We start from the raw sequence: 21,567 nt of genomic DNA on the forward strand, positions 1-21,567 counted from the left end.
ATGATCCTTTAGTTACCTCACTGGCTATTTTGGTGGCGTGTCTGACATGTATCATGGCAGGGGTGACCTCCAAGCCTGAGAGGTTCTTGCCCCTCATGTACTCCTCAAAGTCCTTCTTATAGTCTTTCTATTCGCCACAGAGATAAGACAGGGGACAGACAGAGCTCAGACAACCACGTGCAAGCAGTGCTGCTTCACAATGCCGATACCTCATCCTGCTTTGAATGACACAGCTCTGTATCTGCAGTCTTTAAATGTGAGGACTGGTGCATGTGTATGGGTGCTTCTGTGAAGTGTAGGAAATGTTTATAATGACTGTAACTGATTCTAATTAGACACAGCAAGAATCTACCATTCAGGCTGTAGAAATATTCACACAGACAGACAAACATATGCTTAAACTTTGCCATCCCTGCATCATGAGAGTTAAACCAAGCAGTCTCAACTTGTAATATAGACTAGATTAGGGAGCAACAATACACACAACTTTGGGTAATCTTAGTTTCAACACATTTTACACTGCCTTCTCTCAGTTTTGTTCAAAGCACAGTAGAAAATGAGAGCGACAATTTACTCTGATCAAAAAATGAAAGTAATCAACAAATCACAAGATATTGAAACCAATGAGCACCAAAACAGTCTTGATATAATAAACTGGCACTAAAGGCACTGTAAAAGGTTTTTTCAAACTCCAGAAATATTCTGTAGGTCTAATATAAACAATCGCTGGACATCCAACAAACTGAGGCATATCAACGGATACAAGAGGCGCTACGATACAGGTTGATGTACTGTATGGTAGGCACTGATGAGTCTTCAGACTGAGAGAGAGGGGCTTGTAATGGAAAGTGCACTTGAAGGCATTTTAAACACAGAGGAGACAGACAGGGTGCTTACCTGGCTCTGCATGTGCTGGGCCTCCTTAGCAGTCACATAAGTGGGTGTCTCGAAGTCCAACATGGGCTTACCCTTCTCCCTCTCATACTTCTCCTTGTATTTCACCTGGAACAGCCCACACAAACTTAATGTCCACAGACAGTTGAAATATACTGTGCAGGTACATTATATACTGGTTTCCACACATTTCACTTCAGTACGAAATTCAAAAAGAAAAACTGTGAGACGTGTTTAAGTTGTGTACCCCATCACACATCAATACAGCACTTATCTCATAATCACAATGTATCATGTTCACTGTGATGGATTACACAACTCAGGCATGTTTCAACAGTTGAATAATTGATTCATATATTACATGGACATGGAGGGAAACTCGTGGCTGCCTGGAAGGTCGGAAAAGTAACAAAAACACTCGACCACGAACTGAAAAATCAGCAACAGTTTACACAATTTTAAGCTTAAGCTGCAAAACCTCCATTGTGGTCCTTAAAAAAAGTAATATATATGTTTAGCAACATTCTGCCTATAAATTCTTTAGACATTTATTAAACTGAGAAATAATCTTTGTTCAGGGCAGGATTTTTGGGACCCATTTAAAATCTTTTATTTATTTACTTATTTTATTTATAAGGAACCATGTACAGTACTAAACATAAATGATAACAGCTAATATATTGTAACATCCAATTTAGCACCCAAAAGTTTGTTATGTTGACCCCAACTTAGATTATTAGCACATTCCCGTTGATGCAGGAAATGACGAGACGCAGGTATCGCATACATCTGCTTAACAAGATGAAACCCACAGCAGAGTTTGTACCACTTACGTTGCTCTGAAGATCAGAAGCCTCCTTGAGATGAAGCTGTTCTGGTGTGTCGGGAATCATATGGTAGTGACCCTTACTTTCCTCAAATTTCTTCTTGTAGCAGTACTACGGGGGAATTCCCAGTCAAGTAAGACAGCTCAGTACAGCACACAAGAAAAAGAGCGTCTGTCTGGAGTTTACTCCCATCCATTACGCAGGACAAAAAAGCCTCATATTTTATGACAGAAACAAAAGTGGTAACATTGTAACTGACAAAATAAGAAGTGAAGATTGAAAATGGTAGTTAAAAATTTTGTGAAAAATGATCTAGAGTCAGTAGAGAAGCAGGAAGATTTGTGTTAAGTGATCATTAATAAAAGACTGGTTTTGTATGAACTACAGGAGGTAATAAATCAAACTGAATGAGTGAAGGAGTAGAGGTTACAGAGGTTGATAGTAATGGAGGGTCAAAGGGCAAAGGTCAAGGGTGAGAAGGGTAAGGGTCACCACCAGATGAGGTCACAGAATAATAAACGTTTGGATGATGGAGCTTAATGCATAAATGCATGAGATGGTAAATTATCTGCTGCATGTTGGTTGTTACTGTGGTATGTGGGGTGATGGAAACGCTGAGCTCAGACATATTTCAATGAACCACAGAGGGTGCACTGAACTGAGCGGACTCCCAGCAGCCTCCTGGGCGGCAGTGTGAGAGGGTTAAAAGCTGATGAGGTCTTACTTGGCTGGACAGTTTGCTGGTGCTCAGGCTGTGCTGCATGGACAGAGACTCAGCCATGTCGGTCACAGGCTTGTGGATCTTCTTCAGGTCACCCTTGTACTTCACCTGCAGGTGGTGTTAGCAGAGACACACAAATTACAAAAAGATCACCTCTCACAGTAGGTGACCTTCATAACTGCATACAACAACAGGAAAAATAAAAAATAAATCCATCAACAAATGGTTTGACCATGTAAATGCATGTAATGGAAAATTATCTAAATCTTTGTCCTGAAAGTAATGATATGGATCGATAATGATGTGAGCACCTACCTCACTAGCCAGCACATTGGCATCCTTCAAAGTCTTGTAAATCTTACTCTCCTTCAGGTCATATTGTGGTCTCTTTCCTTTCACCTCCTTGTCAAACTTCTCCTTGTACTTCACCTATTAGAATGGATACATGTGAGAATTAGCCTGAGTCGTACCTGCCGAGTGGAGACAAACCAGCGGCAGATTCACAGACACCATCTCTAATGCTTCTATAGTGTAATCCTGCACTATAAAAGAAATATGTTGCTTTTAATCCCGCATTTTAGAGAAAGGGATGAGTAACTCAAGACAGACAGAAGACACAGACCATGATTCAACTGTTGCCAAACTGTGAATCCTCAGTGATTTCTTCATGCATCAATTCCCCTTTTCATTCAGCAATCATAGTTCTAATTAGTCTTAGATGTCTGTATGGGTGTGTTCACATCTGCAGTTTGGTTCTAGGCTTGAGAAGAAAATCCTCTAATTTTGCATGTGACTCCTAATTTTTAAGCAGCTCATTCTGTCTTACCACAAACAACTCCGTACATGTAAACATGCACAGCTATAGAGCGTTTACTGTCTATACTGTACTCATGTATGACATCCTGTACTGATACTGTATTTCCACATCGTCAGTTTGGATCTGCAAGGTAGTTGCATTTGTAGTCACAGGGAGGCCTTTTCCCGGTAAATAAAGTTACACGTAAGTGCACGCCAAGGCTTTTTGCCTTTGTCTTTCAAGAGCAAATAAAAAAAATTGTGGTTACGATGTAGCTACGAGAACATCATCTGTTATGAAAATTTGAATTCATATTATCCTGTGGGTGTCCCATTTCTTTCTAAATGTAAACCGACTGCACCAGCATTAGCTTTGGCAGTTTACCCTGATAGCATGGAGACACCCTAGACGCCAGTCAGACCTAGTGTTTTGCATCTAGATGTATCTAGTGTGTGTCTGGATTCAGCTGAGGTGGACTGCAGTTTACACTTGATATTACAGAAACACTATTAAAAAAAGCAATATGCAGAGACTTATAACGATGGCATGAGACTGGTGCCAGTCAAATGTTCCTAAATGTCAGTGTGCCTACCTGCTCTGCCACAATACGAAATCTTTTGTACAGATATATGTGCGGGCCATTTGTCTCAGGAAATAAAACGTTCTGGCCTTGGCCAAACTTGAGCTGAGCTCGGTCAGGTTTTGTGGTAACATTTGCTACTGATGAGTGTCTGGAGTGAACTAGTCCCTCTCTGGTCTTTATCTCTTTATACTCTATATCAGGTGCATTGACGCCTGTGTTTAAAGCTATCAGCCTCTGGTGTTGAGATGCATTTCAGTGCCAAGTGTGAACAGACCCTAATACAGCATTCTGTGCCACATAAACACAACACGGACTTCATATATAATAAAGTATATATGGAAGAGGTAGGGCAATATGATTGTGGTGGCGTTTCAGGGGGACTTGTCCTGTCAGTCTGCAGATCAGTCAGCTTTACAGAGAAGGTGAGACATCTTAGAAAAAACAACAAAACATGTGTAAATGCAGCATTAATAATGAATTCACCTGCACTGCTCATGAAAACATTTGTGATTTCAGGCTCCATGCACAGCCCTCTAGTGTTCAGATCAAAACAGACACAACTCAGCACACTTGAGTGCTGGATGTACACATGTTTTGTGACAGACACACTGACTGTGTGACTCAGGAGAAAAGTGGGAAACCTATAAAAGTGTTGAAAAAAAATCATGAAAAACACTCATTAACATACAGTATTAGCGTTAGTGCAATGAAAGTAGCAATGCCACACTTGTCTATGCATTGCAATATGCCACAGCTTGTCAGGGAAACACAAGAGCAGAGGGTGCACACAAGGCTGAACTGCAAAAAAAGGTTTGCAAGACAAATCCAAATTAATAACTCTGTAAGATTTGATGATCTGAATCAAATCTTATTATAAAAAGGCTTAGTGAACCCTGCAGTAAAATGAGAAATCAACTAATCAGTCAGTCAACAGATTGGTAAGAAGGCAACAGAAAGACAGAGGAGACAGACAAACAGTAGCAGCCCGTCAGTTCCAGGGCATGAACCTCCTTACATCACTAGTCAGGGCACTCATTTTCTTAATGTGGCGCATCTGGGGGGTATCATAGGAAGCTGCTCCATGGAGGGAGGGCTTGGCCTCCACCTACAAAGCGCAGTGAGATGGAGGGATGAGAACATACACAGACTAGGACACTATGGTAGGAGAGAGGAGAAGAAAGAGTTGAGGAATAAGGAGAGTGAAGTACAGGAGGATGGAGGAAGAGGAGCAGTAAGAGGACAGGTTTAAGGATGGGGTAGGACATGTACAATGATATGAGCAGTTAAACATGTAAATCTACTTTCATGGAGTCACAAGGACAGATAAGGACATGGATTATAATGCAGGATGGCAGAGGAAGCGCTATGAAAGAGCTGGTAGTTATATCGTTAGGCCTACAGGACTGCTGCACAGCATCTACCACGGCAATACTAGCCTGCAAATATTAGCTTATGGAAGCTGATCTGACTGAATGACAGAGAGCTGATCTTTGTTGGCGCAATATGGCTTCCAGTGACTGATTCCAGACATCTTGTCTGTTAAATATATAAGGGCAACATTTTCTGGGAGATGTAACTGTATGGGACCACTGGGAATACAGCAGGACTGGTCCAGGGCTTCTTGAGACCGATGGTTGATTTGGTTTGGTGTACCTGGCTGGTCAGCTTGGACACCTCGGTGGCCAGGGCGATGTCTGGGCGGTGGATCAGAGAGCCTCCACGGCTGGCCTCCTCACGAGCCTTTTCACGGTATCCGATCTGGCAGAGACAAGACTTGGTTTTAACTCTGTAAGGCGCAAATACCCCCAAAGTTTGCAGGTTGTGAGAGTTCACGGCCTGATGGTCAGACCTATGAATACATTTACCATCCAATAGCATTGCAGCATTAAACAATAGGACCCACTGACCATGTAAAATGGTCTTTTAAAAAATAAAAAGAAATTGCAGATTTATTTGTTAGTATAGGTAAAGCTGATGTTGTTATTTTGCAACAGTGGGCCAACAGGGCTAAGCCATCATTGTTGTTTTTCAATAAAAAAGTGGTGATGATTCAGCTATTTTTTTTTATTTTTATTCTTTTTTGTGCTTCTTCTTTGCTGTTCCTCTTGTAAAAAGGTCCAGTAACTTGTCTCAGGAACTGTACTCTGTGCAATGCCAAAGTCAGGCTTGTGCACAATAAGATTCTGCATATTTCTGCCTTTGTGTATACAGGTTTTAAAACTGATGATGTTTGTGCATGTACTGTCTGACTACCTCACTGATAAGCTTGGCAGCCTGGGTAGCCTTCTTTATGTCAGGACGGTCGACTACAGTAGTGTAGTGGAGGTTGGCTCTGGCATCCTTTTTATAGGAAACCTGTGGGGATGGGCAGAAGAGCAAACACAATACATTATATGGCAAAAACAGACAAAACATAAATACGAGAGGCTGTGAAACTCAACATGATGACTCTATGCTGGAAAATAAAATCTATACAATGGTATTTTAGCACAACTGTGGAGATGACTCACGCTGCTCTGGTTCTTGGCTACTGTCATGGCGTGCTGAACATCAGGAGGAACAACCATGTGGTTATACACTGACTTGCCCTTTTCCTTCTCAAACTTTGCTTTGTACAATTTCTGTAACGAGAGAAAGAACGTCAAGTCCAGCCACATAGAAATACTTCAGGATTATGATTTTGTTGAATAAATGTGAGACAGTTGTACCCCGCTGACGAGCTTGTTGATCTCCTTGCTGTGGGCAGTGTCACGAGTCTCAGACAGGGTAGTGAATGAGCCAGACTGCATGTCCTTCTTACTGGCCTCCTTGTATTTGCTCTGAGGATGAAAATTAAAAATTTATAAGACATATTTTGTTAAACACATCTGCTATTTAGTGTAGTATGTCTTAGTCTTAACCTGAGCTAAATTCTTAAATATAAATAAAAAGGTTGAGCTTTTACTGTTTGACACTCACCTCTGATGCCAGAGTACGCACAGACTTGGCATGGAGGATCTGAGGAGTGTCCTGGACAGGCACATACTGGCCCTTTGCCTTTTCATACTTCTCTTTGTACTTCACCTGGAGGGCGGAACATTAAACATTCAACTCTGAGGTGGTCCTGTTGCTTGAAATGACTAAAGATCCTTTAGTCATTTAATCATGGTAAACGAGACGGTAATAACAACATGGAGAAACTTACAGTGCTGGCCATTTCAGCGTTTTTCATAGCCAGGAGGGTGAGCTTGTCGTCAACAACAGGTATCACACAGCCCTTCATCATCTCTTTGTCATACTTGTACTCAACCTGTGGGTGAAACCATGAGAGCAAGTTTAGAGCAACACTGTTGGATTCGGCTTAAATGAAAATGAAAATCATGCATATACGGTAAAGACAAAGCAACTCACATCACTCTGTTGCAAGGAGTTCTTAGCAGCATTGATAAAGTCGGGTCTGTCTGCTGTCCAGATCCACTTGTTTTTGGTGGCTTCATAATTCTTCTTGTAATCAAGCTAAAAACAGAAAATAATGGAGCATGTTGAGTTAAACTTTAATCAATAATGAAAATGAAAGTGAGACTTCCTGATATTGTCGCCAGAGACACTTACATTAGTGATGTTCTTGTAGGCCTCCTTGGCGGCACGGATCTCATGAGCCTCAGGGTCCATGTTGATCTGGGCCTTGCTCTTCTCATATACTTCTTTGTACTTCAGCTGCAAGATGCATGAAAAACACACAAAATGGATTTGATATTTTTTGCCTCCTGTGCCTCTGTTAAAAAAAAAAGTATAGAAAGTGGTGCCAGTGTGAGTGGGACTTACACTGCTGGTGATGTCCTTGACCTTCTTCATGTGCTGCTGGTGTGGAGTGTCATAAGGCAAGGTGTATCCCTTAGCCTTGGTCTTGTTGTACTCCATTTTGTAGATGATCTAAGGAATAATCAATGTCACATACTTAGGAGCATTTCAGAAGACGCCAAAACACACAAAAAAATCACTGAAAACTTTATGACTTGAACACATAACCCACTGGACAAAAACAAAATCAAAAACTTACATCGCTGATCTTCTTGCTGCGTTTGTGGGCCTCATACTCAGGAGTCTCCAGAATAGAGGTGAACTTGTCCTTGGCACGTTCATACTGCTCCCTGTACCTCCACTGATGGAGAACGATAATGTGGAAACACGACAAAGTTAGTATCATTCATCATCAGTTTGCCAATGTAGTTATTTGCTTTTATCTATGTGTATTCTGACACGTTGTCTCGCTTCTAATTTATGCAGCTAACGTAAAGACAAAATCTGTCCAAGAAAAGGTGTGAAAGAATTCTTGAAAAGGGATGTTGGACAGAACAACATTGTTCAGACAGTTTAAGTAACAGAGAAGTCACATGTCTCATCATTTTCTTTAATTACTTAAAAAAGCTAAAGTGTAAAAATAACTCGATTCTTTTGCTTTCATTTACTGTTCTTGTTTATCTTGGACAGTTCTCTAAGAGTATTAGAGCAAAGTCCCAAATGGTTGACTTAAATGTATGTAATGTATCTCTCACAGACTAAAAGTTTGTCTAATGAGTGAAGTGGTGGCATGCATGACTTAAAAAACATGCTTTTTGAAACATGCACAAACATAGAGGGAGTTATTTTCCAAGTGAAAATGAAGACGAGGACACAATAGTGTTACCACTATTCAGTCATGAAAGTCTGCAGTGCCCGCGTAGTTCATGGTGACCAGCAGTCCATCGTTTGCTATCGCTCACTGACTCTGAGGCTGATGCTATAGAGAGTGGCTTTAATGAAGATGAAGTTTACTCAAGAGAAGACGGTGAAAGTCAAGAAACTCCAAAATTTCTGACTATAGCATTTTCGTAGCATCCAAAAAAGACACTGTGGCTCCTACTTTCTTTAAAATCTACACAACAATTTAACAAATGTCCAGCTATATAACAGGTATGCATAGATAAATGATATCTGCTGTCACTGCAGAAGCTTCAGTCTGTAATGCTGCAATCTGCTGCATTTGTGACTGCAGAAATGTCTGTCGATTGCAACTACTGCACTGCATTTTAAGATGTGTTAAAGGTTCGGGATTCAATGGGTCATGAAGAGAAGTGAATAAGTGATGGAGGATTAGATCATGAAAGACAAGGGCAGAATGTAGGAAAGTTAAAACCCCTGTAGGTGTTAAAGTGGGCTGAATGGAGGGAAGGAATGAGTATGTGATATAATGGGATCTTGTCCAAAAACAGCAGGGAGGAAGAAAGTGACCTGGTGACTTTCCTCTATGCCTGTAAGTCTTAAAACTACACAGGGCTTCTTTCCTGCATGTTTGTGGACAGGGATCAGAGTTACCATGGTTCACCACTCTGTGGCTGTTTACCTTACTGCCCATAGTGGACTGGTAAAGGGCTGTGAGGATGTCAGGGCGGAGTAGCTCATTGCAGCCACTCTTTAGCAGATCCTTTGCTTTGGATTTATACCTTGCCTGTTCACACACACGCACAAACACACAGCATGCCATAGTTGAGGACAAATGGAAAACAGCAGTAACACTGGGAGGACTGGAGGAGTACTCCGGAGATCCAAGTGTGACGACGAAGCTGTTTGTCCTCATCCGTGCCTTCAGAGTGACAGAGACCATCATCTTCAGTTTGATAATGGCTTGTTTGGACATATTCAAGATTTAACAAGCATAATTTAATCATCCGTAAAATAGTGATTGAACTGTCTCTCTGACTGGCACAGATAAAGGAGAGTCCTGCTCACTCAAGATAGCGTCCCAGCTGCTATTTGAGTGGCACTGTTTACAATAACCTGTGTGGGACAAAAAGAAAGAAAGAGAGAGAACGAGCAAAGACTGATACAGACAGAGAGATTTATCATGTTGGAAAGACTATCATAGCCATGCGACGACCACCACGGGCAGGTCTGTCGAGGACCTCATGCATCAGTGTCAGAGGTTTGTAGGACCGGACTGGAGGTAGCAGCGGGGGAGGCAGGCCGGTCGCACAACCCGACCAGAGCGTTTACCTGGCTCATCTTCCTGTTCTCCCTGGCCAGTTGGTATCTAGGATCATCTGTAGTTATGGTGAACTTATCCTTTGTCTTCTCATAAGTAGCTCTGTAGACCCTCTGCTCAGAATGTCAGAGAGTAGTTAAAGACAAAGGTCCAGAAAACAATGCGCACTGTCATGTGATGAGACTTTTCCAGGAGACAAAGGAAGGTTAAAAAGATGATACAAAGAATAATGGACACGTTTAAAGCACCCGGTTATACAGTTATACAGGTAATATTCCAATAAGACAATGAATTCACAGTATTTTACCTCCAAACTGAGAGTTCCATAGAGATGCACAAAGACAGAGAGATGTGATTAATGAGTGTAATAATTAAGTGTCTATATCACAAATGGATTCAACAAACTAATTCTAGTAATAGTTTTGCTACAAAAATCCATTTTTCAATTTCTATGTTGGGTGAAGGAATGAAGGGACTCACATCATTGATGAGAATGGAGGCATTCTTGGCAGCCTGGAAGAACGGAGTGTCGGAGGTATACTTGAAGTTGCCTCTGTTCTTCTCAAAGGAGGCTTTGTACAGTCTCTGTTACCAAGAAATGAAAGTGTTATTAGGAAAACGCAGAAAAATATACCATGCACCAAATACCAAGAGCCCTTTGTGTACAACAATAAAAAGCAGATGCTGAAGACATCATAGGCAGATTTGGCATTTTCTATAGTATGGAAAAAAACAAAAAAGCATTTTTACAACATTGTATGAAACTATTGACATTACAAATGGTAAATTATGAGCTAAACAGATCTTCACCTCACTGTACAGTGTCTTGTTCCTCTCAGCCTGCACCAGCTCAGGTGTGTCCCACACAAAGCAGCCAATACCCTTCAGCCAATCCAGGTCCTCCTTGTACTTGACCTACAGAGGGACATAAAAAGAGATTTGATTTAAATATCACATATTATGTCAGTTATACTATTTGTCCATCTACCTACTGTGGGTAAATATTTTTTAGAAATGTTGAAATGTAAGTCAATGGTACTTACATTGCTGACGTTGTCATTGACAATTCTGCTGAAGAAGAACTCAGGACGGTCAGGGATGGACTTCCATGTACCCAGAGAGTTAATGTACTTCTCCCTGTATTTAACCTGCCGCCAAGAGATGGAGAAAATGAGTCAGAGAAATGAAAGAGCTCAAATCAATATATATATGTACAGCATATCTTCATGACAAATCTCCAAATAGCTAATCAATCAATTGCTGACCTCGCTGATGTCATCAGTGACTCTGCGGTGGTAGGTGATGTCCAGAGCATCCTTGACTGTGTGGTAGTGGCCTTTGGAGAGCTCAAAGGTCTCTTTATAACGCAGCTGAAAAAAAGAATAACAAAATGTGAGCATCACTGACCAGCAAATATCAAATTATTTATATGTATATAGTGTCTGTGTCTGTGTGTGTGTGTCTGTTTCTGTGTTTGTGTCTGTGTGTCTTCAAAATTCAAACATAGGTTTACTGCTTAATGGAAGGAGGATGACTTGATTTGTTATGACGGTAGCCAATGAGCATACTCACATCGCTGGACTGGAGGTAGGATTTCTTGGCACGGATCAGGAGAGGGGTATCAGCAATGGCTGTGTATCTGTGCTTCATCTTCTCATACTGTTCTTTGTATTTGTTCTAAGGGAAGACATAATACATGCAACACATCAGGAATATAAAAATATCCCTGTATGAAAATACAAATACTTTTAAGATATTCTTATTCAGATTCTACAGAGGTGAGGGGTTAGGAAGGTGTGATAGCTTGTTGGTAAACAGCACAGAAACCTGAGCAAAAGTAAAGAAGAAAAGAGGAAGGCGAAGACTCACTTCACTGTAGACCACTTTCATTTTTCTAGCATGGCCCATGTTTGGAGTTTCAGATTCTGGAGTGAAATGAGCTCTCTCCTTTGCAGCCAAATCCATGTACTGGTACTGTGGAAAGAGAAAATAGTGATTAGATTATCAGGAAAAGAAGATAAACAACAATGAGTGGTGGCGTATCTGAACTTGCTTTGTTAGTCAGCTGCTGGGCCCATTTGGCTCTCTGGATGTCCACAGAGTCCACGGTGGTGGTGACCTTAGCCATTTCCTCCTTGCTCTGGGCTTTGTAGATGAGCTGAACATAGAGGAGCAGAACAACAAAAGCTCGGTCAGATCTGTCACAATATCTATTTCCGACCAAATAACAATAACAAAACAAAATAAAATAAAATAACAAAACAATATAAAATAACAAAACAATTTTCTGAGAACATACGTAAAAAAGCGATTTAAAAACTTAAGTATGAGACTGCTTTTATAATGTGTGTGTTTGGGAAAACAACTCACGCCGCTCATGTGGGTCTTAAGCTCAGTCACACGCTTGTACTCTGGTGTGTCCAGGACCACGGAGAAGTTGGCAAGGTTCTTCTTTGCATCCACTGGATAGTTCACCTATAGTGAAAAATCGGCCACACAAATGATGGTAATGCCACTGCAGGAAGTAGATCACAATATGAAAATGAATGATACTGATATAAAGGGACAGCCCACCCAAATGGAAACACATACCCTTTGCTTGGTAATGTTGCGGACGTGGACCATCTCTGGGGTGTCATACAAGAAGCAGCCAAGGCCTCTCAGCCACATCAGATCCTCTTTGTATTTTAGCTAAAAACACACAAAATGATTTCAGCAAACATTTCCAACAAAAGTTTTACAGTTTAAATTTGTGCAAAAATGTGTGGTCAAACGTACGCTCCCTTCCACCGTACCTCACTGGTGATCTCATTGACGTGGTAGCAGTGCATCAGCTGGGGCGTAATGGGCATGGAGATCAACTGGCCTCTGCTGTTGTAGTATTTCTCTTTGTAGCACAACTAGGATGAGAAGGAAAGACAAAGGTGGCATGAATAGAACATACTACTTAGCAAGCTACATGAATAAAAATGGGAACCTGAATGACATAAAACATGTGAAAATGGGTCCATACGTCGCTGAGGTGCTCCTGGTTCATCTTGACTTGTTTAATATCAGGGGTGTCGTAGGTTGTGTGGATCTTGTCCTTTTGCTTGTGGTAGTCCTCCCGATACAGACGCTGGGAAGAGAAGACGATATGTGAAAAAGTGTCACAAGGTGCAAATCTCCATCTGCACTAACGTGCCTTATGTCAACAATAGCAGCAGCGTGTTATCTTACATCGTTGGTGATCTTGTTGGCCTTCCTTGAGTTGACAAAGTTGACACCCTCTGGATGAAGAGTGTAGGCTTTAGCCTTCATCATCTCATAGGCCTCCTTGTACTTCACCTGCCCAAATAAATGTAGAAGAGTGACATCAAAAATACATCAGCAAAAAGGTTTAACTCGTGTCAGAGGAAGGTGATAATTGGAGGATTCAAGACAGTGACGGTACTTACGTTGCTGGTGACGACGGTGTTCATCTTAGCCTGCTTGATGAGCGGGGTGTCGTGGGGCAGGGTGAAACCAGTGGGCATGAAGTTCTTGTTGGCCTCCTTGTACCAGTTCTGAGAGAGGCCAAGACAACACAGTGAGGCAGGATGCATTTCAGCTTGAACAGAAACACACATACTGACTGAACAAATTACGTCAAAACTCCTGAAGACAAACTGTTAAAATGAAACAGAACTATGTATCAACTGAAAAGCATCATTTGTTTTTTATTCTATTTACTTTTGCAATTACAATTTGGAATACCCATATTCACTATGGACTTGCAGTGTTGCAGTTCTTATTACAGATTTAATCCTTAGCTAAATCTTCTTTTATTAACATGATGACATCTCAAACAAACAATAGAGTGTGTATTGTGAAGGGTGCTTCTTCTCACCAGGATTTCAAGAATATTCTTACAGTATACATACTGTATTTACAGGATGGTAATATCTAAACAAGTACACTGAATATCAAGGAATATCATCTTACATCACTCTGGATGTAGTTAGCCAGGCGTGCCCTTTCTGTGTCGATGGTAACAGCAGGAGCAGTGTTGGTGCCCTTGACATTGGCGTTGTAATCAAAGCGGTAGTGCAGCTGTAAAAAAGAAAAGAAGTTGAAATGTATGGTCATGTTTTTTTTTGTTTGTTTGTAATGAAATGCAGATACTCATAAGGGAAAATTATTAAGAACATTTATAGAGTCACGTACATCGCTCAGGTTCTGAGCGTTCTGCTTGGCAGTCTCGTACACTGGCGTGTCCGTCACCACTGAATACTCCTTGAAAGATTCAATACCTTTGGCTCTGTACTTGTTCTGGAATAAAAACACAACAACATGGCCATCAGCATCACCTCTGATTAAACACTAGGTAATATGACTAGTCTGTGGAGGATTTACTGGATGGGAGATAGTGACAGTTGTTTGAGTGCCATACAAAAGAAGCATATGAAGAAAAATGAGCAGTGGCAAGCTAAAAGTTGTAAACCAAATATCTGAGGAAGATGTTCAATAGAGGGAAGAATCAGGACGAAAATAGTGGGCAGGCTAACCTCACTCTGAAGGTCCCCAGCATGCTTGACACGGAGGATCTCTGGTGTGTCCCAGGCAAAGCAGCCGATACCCTTCAGCCAGTTCAGGTCATCCTTGTAGAAGATCTGCAGAGAGCGCACAACAACACATATGAGTTAAGTGGCTGTTTGTATTGCAATTGGTAGAAACCTGACCCTTTTTTTAACAGAGTATATGGATAGAAAAAGTATGGGCACCACTGAGGCTACATAGTAACACACACAGAATAATAAGCTAGGGGCAGTTACTCACGTCACTGAGCTGCTCGTTGACTTTGCGCGCCTGGACGTACACCTGCATATCAGGGAGGCAGATCCACTGATGCAGATACTTGCGGTAGTGGATCCCGCTGACAGTGGACTGAGTGTTGCGGGCAGACAGGATCTCCAGCATGTCTGGTGGGATATGGTTCTTGGCCTTAGTCTTCTCATAGTTCTCCTTGTACAGACGCTGAAACGGACAACAGATTTTCTTTCTTTTTTGGATACTCATTAATCTTGCAGCTATTGTATCCCTCATTCAAAGAAATGCAGATATACGGATGATGAAATGGCTCAACGAGTTGAACTTACATCCAGGACCAGCTTCCCAGCCTTGACACAGCGAGCAGTGGCGGGATCGTCCTCAAGAGACTTGGGCAGACTGTAGAGGGATTTGAACTTCTCGTAATCCTCCTTGTACTTCACCTAAAGGGTCAAAAGGATTCATATTGTCTTTATTGGGTCAAAGTGAAGAAAATCCTAGCATAAACATGGAATGACATGAACAGAAACAGAAAGTTGAACTCACGTTGCTGAGAATGATCTTTTGGCTTTTGGCGTGCTGCAGGGCGTGTGCGTCATGTGGAATCTGGTAGCTCTTGGCTTTGACTTTGTCCCAGGCAGCAGTGTAGTTTTTCTGTTGACAGAAAAGCCAGAACATTATGAAGATGTTGCTGCGTGTGAACATGCTGTTCACACAGCTGATATCTTGTCACAGAGTGAAAGAGAGAGAGATGTTTCTTTTCACTTACGTTGCTGAAGAAGTGCTTGAAGTTGTGGCATCTGGCATAGTCGTAGGTATCCAGAACAGTAGTATACAGGTGCTTCTCCTTATGATAAGCTTCCCTGTAGTTGAGCTATGAATGACAATAGTTTAATTAATGCACTCAATCAGGCATTTGAAAGTTTAACACTATATATATGTTTTTGAAAGTCCAGCCCACTCACATCACTGGCCCAAGTGTGACCCAGGACAGCTGTCACATAAACTGGGGTGTCCGTCACAATGGAGTAATTGTTGAATTCCTTCTTGGCCTCGTCTCTGTATTTAAGCTATATGGGAAGATACGAGGTGGGTAAATTATCACGATCCACAAACGAAAGAATTCAATTATTTTCTTTTTTCTAAGGATGGTTCTAAAACAAAACTTCAATAAAGCATAAAGCATAAATCATCAATAGCATGTCTGAAGGTTTCCTGTGATCTTGCACGTTGTCACTCACTTCACTCTGCAGCTCGTAGGACTTCTTGGCACGAAGGATTTCTGGTGTGTCCCAGACAAAACAACCAATACCTTTCATCCAGTTCAGGTCATCCTTGTAGAACACCTATTAAATGACAACAGCGTAAAGCACAGCATTTTACTGGATGTTCAGTACCAGAGAGAACATCTGGATTTTTGTATAATCTCTTGCTTCAAACTATAAATATAAATCTATTATTGTATATACCATATATCAAGTTGACATCTAATGATAAGCAGGCACAAATTTTGTCTTGACATAGAGGTGATTGCCAAAAAAAGTGTGGAAACAAAACAAAATTCTCAAGAACAACTCCAAGATTAGGATTGCAAGCTCTCAATCAATTTATCAAATTCGGATATATAAATATATATAAGATGGTTACATTGAGTACACGGCCTGGATATCTAAGAGAAAAATTCAAAACAGTTGATGTGACTGGAGTTTGTCCAATCCTCTGCCACAGAACGTTACACATTAATGAAGTGCAAGCAGCAGGTGAGAAGAAGGACCTACATCACTGAGAATCTCATTGGTCTTGCGGGCACGAATGGCGTCCTCCTGGTCAGGGTGGCAAGTCCACTGGTGCAGGTAGGTACGGTAGATAACGTCGCTCAGCATATCCTGGCACCGCTTGGCTACCTGGTTGGCAATGATGTTGGGGGGGATGTGCGTCTTGGTTTTGGTCTGATGGTAGTCCTTCTGGTAGAGTCTCTGTGAAGACATGCAGCCCATGGAAGTTATTGGCTTTGTCATTAGCAATGTAAAACAAATGAACCTATGATAAAGTTCATGTGAGTTGCAACCACAGTGATTACACAATCGATGAACAATTATAACGTAAATCATGATCTCCAGTCACACTATTATTGATATCTTACCAGTCCCTTGTTCTTCTCCTGCTCTCCACAGCGCATCACTTCAGGGAAGTCCACCAAGGTTCCAGCCATGTAGTGACCCTTGGCCTTCTCATGGGAATCCTTGTACTTGACCTAGTAGAATATTGAAAAACACAAGTCTGATTTTGTTTTACATGCTGTAAGAATTCAAATATGATTTCATGTGATTCTGCCTAAACAGCACTGATGACTACAAAGAAGCGTAAGGCACTCACATCACTAGCAATATCCCTGGACTTCCTGCCAGAGAGAAGTGGGATGTATTCATGATTCAGCTGGTAGCCTGTAGCCTTAGACTCGTCCCATCCCAGTTTGTAGAGTTTCTGAAATCACACAAAGTAGGCATAAAGTTTAAAGAAGGCTGACACTGTATGTGACATACAATCAATGAATATCATGAATTAAAGAATAAGTTAAAAGAATTATTAAATGAATAAAATTATGTAAATATTCTACATTACCTCACTGATGTTCTTAGACACCTCCCTGCTATGAGCCAGTTGAGGAGTGTCTTCTGAACCAATGTACTGACCCTTTTCTGCATTGAATGTCTCTTTGTACTTCAGCTATAGCAGGAAGAGAAAAACAGAATTTTGATTTTAGATTTCATTACTGTTTATTTATATATTTCTTGAAATTTTGCAGTTTGAATGTTGGATTTTTACATACATCACTGAGGTTGGCAGCATTTATCTTTGCTAAAAGAATCTCAGGGCGGTCCACAATCAGAGTGAATTTTCCAAACTCTTCTTTGGCCTGCTTCTTGTAGAGCCTCTGCAAATAAAATTTTTGTATCAAGGTGAGACACAATGAAATGACACAAAATGGGAAAAATGTGCCAAAAGAAAAATAGCCAAATCAAAAGGCTGAATGTAAAACAGTAAACATACTTCGTTGAGAATCTCCTGGGCCTTCTTGACCTTGACGTGATCAACAGAGTCAGCTGCCACCCAGCCGCAGCCACGAATCCATTCCAAATCAGCCTTATACACAAACTGAAAACAGAAAACAAAACACATGTTAGGAGGTTAAGGTAGAAGTTTCTGTCAGTTTACTGTATGAATGTGATAAATAGGTCCTAGATTGGTGTGATTAGCACTCACATCGCTTTGAAGATCATAGGCTTTGCGGGCCTGGATGACATCATTCTGGTCTGGCAGACAAGTCCACTGGTGCAGGCGGGTTCTGTAGTTGTCATCATTGACTTGGATCTGGCATTTCTTGGCCAGTTCGAACTGCAGCATGTCCACTGGAAGGTTGAACTTGGTCTTGGACTTGTTGAAGTCCTTCTTGTACAGAGCATCACTAGCAATCTTGGCTGAGTTCAGAGCCAGCATGATCAGAGGGTCGTCCTGGACGCTGAGGGCACCGATGTGATGGCCGACCTGCTTACGGTATCCATCAAGGTACTTGTGCTAGAGGACAGATGGAAATCATTATCTCCATATTGTCATGTTTTCAGTAAATTGATCAGCTTTATTAAATGTTCTTGTTATGAAAGGAAGATGGAACACTGGCAAACTACTCACTTGACTCTGCACTTTAGTAGTTTGGATGCACTGCTTGATTGGTACAGCATCTCCAGGCATGAAGTAGCCTGTGGCTTTGACCTTATCCCAGTCTTTGGTGTACAGTTTCTGCAAGAGATGAAAACAGTTACTATAGGTTTATGATTAGGTATTGTTTTTGAGCTGATAATAATACAGGATAAAACCGATACAGGACAAAGTATTGCTGGATTGAAACATGCAACAAATACCCCCCACGAGGAGTCATCTTACCGGGTGGACGTTCTTAGCCACCTCTCTGGCTGTGGCAAGAGTTGGAGTTTCCACCAGTGTGTAATTGGTCTTGTCCTGGTGCCAGGCTTCACGATATTTGGCCTGAGCAGAGTGAGAAATCAAAGTTCAGTTACTAAAAAAACCCGTTATCTGCCACTATTCTGTCAGATGGCTTAACTGAAGACTCAAAACATATTCAAACAGTATCTGGAGAGCAGAGAGTCAACCTCACCTCGTTGAGGACTTCAGCAGCATTCTTGGCACAGACCAAGTCGACTCTGTCTGTTGGAACTATGAATTTCTGTTCATCCAACTTGACACGATAGCCTCTCTGTAAAATAGCAAGAAAGATATTGTGATATGATATGATGATAATGTCGAATAAAAATTCAGCAAAATTTAGCACAGATCCATGTGCATTTTTTATGGCTTAAACAAATTCTAATGATATCCCAACACATTTTCTGAATGTATATAAATGTCTGCGACTTTACAAGTAACTTCAAAGTCAAATTGTAGTCAGACTTACATCAGCCAGGATCTTCTGTGCATGCTTCACCTTCATTACATCCACAGACTCATGTGGCATCCATCCACAACCACGTAGCCACTCCATATCAGCTTTGTACACAGCCTGAGGAAACAAAACAGGCAGATTTGTTTGTGTGGTTTCATACAATTACAATTACCACAATGTGAGAATTTCTTGGGTTAAAATAGGAGCATACAGTGTACATATCATCAAAAGATCCAAAAAGTATGTCAATACTACTGTCAATGAGCACTACCATAAACTTACATCGCTCTGCAGATCATAGGCCTTCCTGGCCTGGACCACATCATTGGAGTCTGGCAAACAAGTCCACTGATGCAAATAAGTTCTATAGTTAAAGTCATTGACTTGGATCTGGCATTTCTTGGCCAGCTCAAGTGTCAGCATGTCCACTGGAAGGTTGAACTTGGTCTTGGACTTGTTGAAGTCCTTCTTGTACAGGGCATCACTGGCAATCTTGGCTGAGTTCAGAGCCAGCATGATCAGAGGGTCGTCTTGAACGCTGCGAGCACCAATGTGATGGCCGACCTGCTTACGGTAGCCCTCGTGGTACTTGTACTAAAAGAGAAGAGACAAAATGTCAAGGAAATATCAGAAAGTATCTCATTTACAAATCAGTCTTATTTAAACCTTTAAACCATCCATATTTTTTTCTTACGTCACTAATGATATCTCTGGAAGCTTTAGCCTTTAGCACAGAGATAGCATCCTCCTTGACATGGTAGCCTTTGGCCTTCTGGTCATCCCATGCTTTTGTGTACAGTTTCTGCACAGAACAAGAAGTATGATCAAAAAGACTGTAAGACATCATGTCAGCACATCAAAATCACAATAATCATGGACTGATTGAACAATACATTTAAACAAATGAGATGTTTATATACTTTTAAGATATTTATGCATTTCAAGCATTTCAGCATTGGCAGAACTGGCACAGTTCTTGTACTAATACAAACGTACATTACTGATGTTGACGGCATTGGCCTTGGACAGTTCAAAGGTGGGGGTGTCAGGTGGCAGGTGAATGGTGAGCTTATCTTTATCCCAGACTTCCTTATATTTCCTCTGCCAGTGAGAAAACAAAACATTAACTTCATTATTTTGACACACTCATTTACACAGATATTTGCACAACATATTTCATGTTATTTTTATATTCGCTAAAGAAAGCATTTAGCATGCAGATCGATGCTGTTACTCACATCACTGATGTTGTCAGCGTTTTGCTTGGACAAGACGATTGCCGGGAGGTCAACAACGCTGGTGAACTTCACGGTGCTTGGGGGCTGGCGGTAGAGCCTGTCATTGAGAATAGTCTGGGCATTTCTAGCTTTGATTACGTCCACAGAGTCCTGAGGTGACCAGCCGCATCCTCTCAGCCACTCCAGATCAGCTTTGTACACGGCCTAAGAAACAAATATCAGTTTTAATTCCACCAAATACCTTTGTGTGTGCTTGTAGGTTTTGTATTGCCCGATTGCTGGATGTCTTAAAATATGGATGAAGAGACTGAATTAGTTGGATGCAGCACTAGGTTCAAAATGTTGAGTCATCTGAAGTGATCTGGATATGCATGAAACTGACAAACATACAGAATCTAACAATCCTAAAAATGTGTTTACATGCCCAAGAAAACATAGTAACTTAAGGCAATTTCCTTTCTGGAGATAATGCTTTTTGTTGTGACAGTAAGAGTAGGGAAAGAGCCAACACCAAACTCCAAACATGACATAAAAACACACAACACATGCACTTTACACATACTTACATCACTCTGTAAGTCGTAGACCTTCCTCGCCTGAACCACGTCATTGGAGTCTGGCAGGCAGGTCCACTGGTGTAAGTGAGTTCTGTAGTTGAAGTCATTCACTTGCTGCTGGCATTTCTTGGCCAGTTCAATCGTCAACATGTCTACCGGCAGGTTGTATTTGGTCTTGGTCTTGTTGAAGTCCTTCTTGTAGATGTTGTCACTGGAGATCTTGGCTACATGAGCGGCCAACAAACTCAGCGGGTCGTCATTGATGCTGAGGGCACCGATGTGATGGCCACACTGCTTGCGGAAACCAGCCTTGTATTTGTACTGAAAATTTGGGATATAAACATTTTGATTAGTTTCATAGTAAAAAAAATGCAGTGAAAATAAAAAAAATGCTGTAAAATTTAAATAGTGAATAGAAAATTTAAAAATGTCTAAAAGAGAGGTGCAGACTTACATCACTGATGATGTCTCGTGAGGCCCTGGCTGATAAAACAGAAATAGCATCTTTGGGAAGGATGTAGCCCTTGTTTATGGTGTCCATAAAGCCTTCACGGTAATATTTCTGGGGAAACAATAATGATGCTGTTAGGCTATCTGACATATACACTGTGCGCTATAGACCATAACAAATAATGCAGTACTTAAGGAGCAGATAATTTCCTTCACACTGGATGTGACTTAAAGCTCCGCAACCACATGGCAA

The 21,567-nt window shown here is 41.2% G+C and overlaps 1 protein-coding gene across 1 annotated transcript in view; it reads right to left on the reverse strand.

The window, feature by feature from the left end:
• The window catches only part of neb (nebulin), a 57,642-nt gene that overhangs the window by 11,921 nt on the left and 24,154 nt on the right, over positions 1-21,567 (reverse strand). The window contains exons 66-121 of the mRNA XM_041951006.1: positions 21,319-21,426; positions 20,874-21,185; positions 20,308-20,511; positions 20,066-20,170; positions 19,764-19,871; positions 19,352-19,663; positions 19,082-19,186; positions 18,785-18,883; positions 18,553-18,654; positions 18,301-18,408; positions 17,875-18,186; positions 17,662-17,766; positions 17,441-17,545; positions 17,233-17,337; positions 16,987-17,094; positions 16,754-16,864; positions 16,389-16,586; positions 15,852-15,956; positions 15,576-15,680; positions 15,380-15,484; positions 15,157-15,264; positions 14,940-15,053; positions 14,620-14,817; positions 14,349-14,453; positions 14,008-14,112; positions 13,786-13,893; positions 13,260-13,367; positions 13,042-13,149; positions 12,836-12,940; positions 12,618-12,722; positions 12,415-12,513; positions 12,193-12,297; positions 11,876-11,980; positions 11,692-11,796; positions 11,395-11,499; positions 11,088-11,192; positions 10,866-10,970; positions 10,633-10,737; positions 10,303-10,407; positions 9,184-9,288; positions 7,861-7,962; positions 7,626-7,733; positions 7,413-7,517; positions 7,212-7,316; positions 7,006-7,110; positions 6,780-6,884; positions 6,530-6,640; positions 6,332-6,442; positions 6,075-6,176; positions 5,475-5,579; positions 4,837-4,926; positions 2,758-2,871; positions 2,446-2,550; positions 1,728-1,832; positions 898-1,002; positions 17-127 (exon numbers count right to left, since the gene is read on the reverse strand). Of these exons, the coding sequence (XP_041806940.1) occupies positions 17-127; positions 898-1,002; positions 1,728-1,832; positions 2,446-2,550; positions 2,758-2,871; positions 4,837-4,926; positions 5,475-5,579; positions 6,075-6,176; positions 6,332-6,442; positions 6,530-6,640; positions 6,780-6,884; positions 7,006-7,110; positions 7,212-7,316; positions 7,413-7,517; positions 7,626-7,733; positions 7,861-7,962; positions 9,184-9,288; positions 10,303-10,407; positions 10,633-10,737; positions 10,866-10,970; positions 11,088-11,192; positions 11,395-11,499; positions 11,692-11,796; positions 11,876-11,980; positions 12,193-12,297; positions 12,415-12,513; positions 12,618-12,722; positions 12,836-12,940; positions 13,042-13,149; positions 13,260-13,367; positions 13,786-13,893; positions 14,008-14,112; positions 14,349-14,453; positions 14,620-14,817; positions 14,940-15,053; positions 15,157-15,264; positions 15,380-15,484; positions 15,576-15,680; positions 15,852-15,956; positions 16,389-16,586; positions 16,754-16,864; positions 16,987-17,094; positions 17,233-17,337; positions 17,441-17,545; positions 17,662-17,766; positions 17,875-18,186; positions 18,301-18,408; positions 18,553-18,654; positions 18,785-18,883; positions 19,082-19,186; positions 19,352-19,663; positions 19,764-19,871; positions 20,066-20,170; positions 20,308-20,511; positions 20,874-21,185; positions 21,319-21,426 (6,819 nt within the window). The remainder of the gene's footprint in view (positions 1-16; positions 128-897; positions 1,003-1,727; positions 1,833-2,445; positions 2,551-2,757; positions 2,872-4,836; positions 4,927-5,474; positions 5,580-6,074; positions 6,177-6,331; positions 6,443-6,529; positions 6,641-6,779; positions 6,885-7,005; positions 7,111-7,211; positions 7,317-7,412; positions 7,518-7,625; positions 7,734-7,860; positions 7,963-9,183; positions 9,289-10,302; positions 10,408-10,632; positions 10,738-10,865; positions 10,971-11,087; positions 11,193-11,394; positions 11,500-11,691; positions 11,797-11,875; positions 11,981-12,192; positions 12,298-12,414; positions 12,514-12,617; positions 12,723-12,835; positions 12,941-13,041; positions 13,150-13,259; positions 13,368-13,785; positions 13,894-14,007; positions 14,113-14,348; positions 14,454-14,619; positions 14,818-14,939; positions 15,054-15,156; positions 15,265-15,379; positions 15,485-15,575; positions 15,681-15,851; positions 15,957-16,388; positions 16,587-16,753; positions 16,865-16,986; positions 17,095-17,232; positions 17,338-17,440; positions 17,546-17,661; positions 17,767-17,874; positions 18,187-18,300; positions 18,409-18,552; positions 18,655-18,784; positions 18,884-19,081; positions 19,187-19,351; positions 19,664-19,763; positions 19,872-20,065; positions 20,171-20,307; positions 20,512-20,873; positions 21,186-21,318; positions 21,427-21,567) is intronic.

This window comes from Chelmon rostratus, chromosome 13 (assembly GCF_017976325.1).
Source record: "Chelmon rostratus isolate fCheRos1 chromosome 13, fCheRos1.pri, whole genome shotgun sequence".
Taxonomy (NCBI): Eukaryota; Metazoa; Chordata; class Actinopteri; order Chaetodontiformes; family Chaetodontidae; genus Chelmon; species Chelmon rostratus.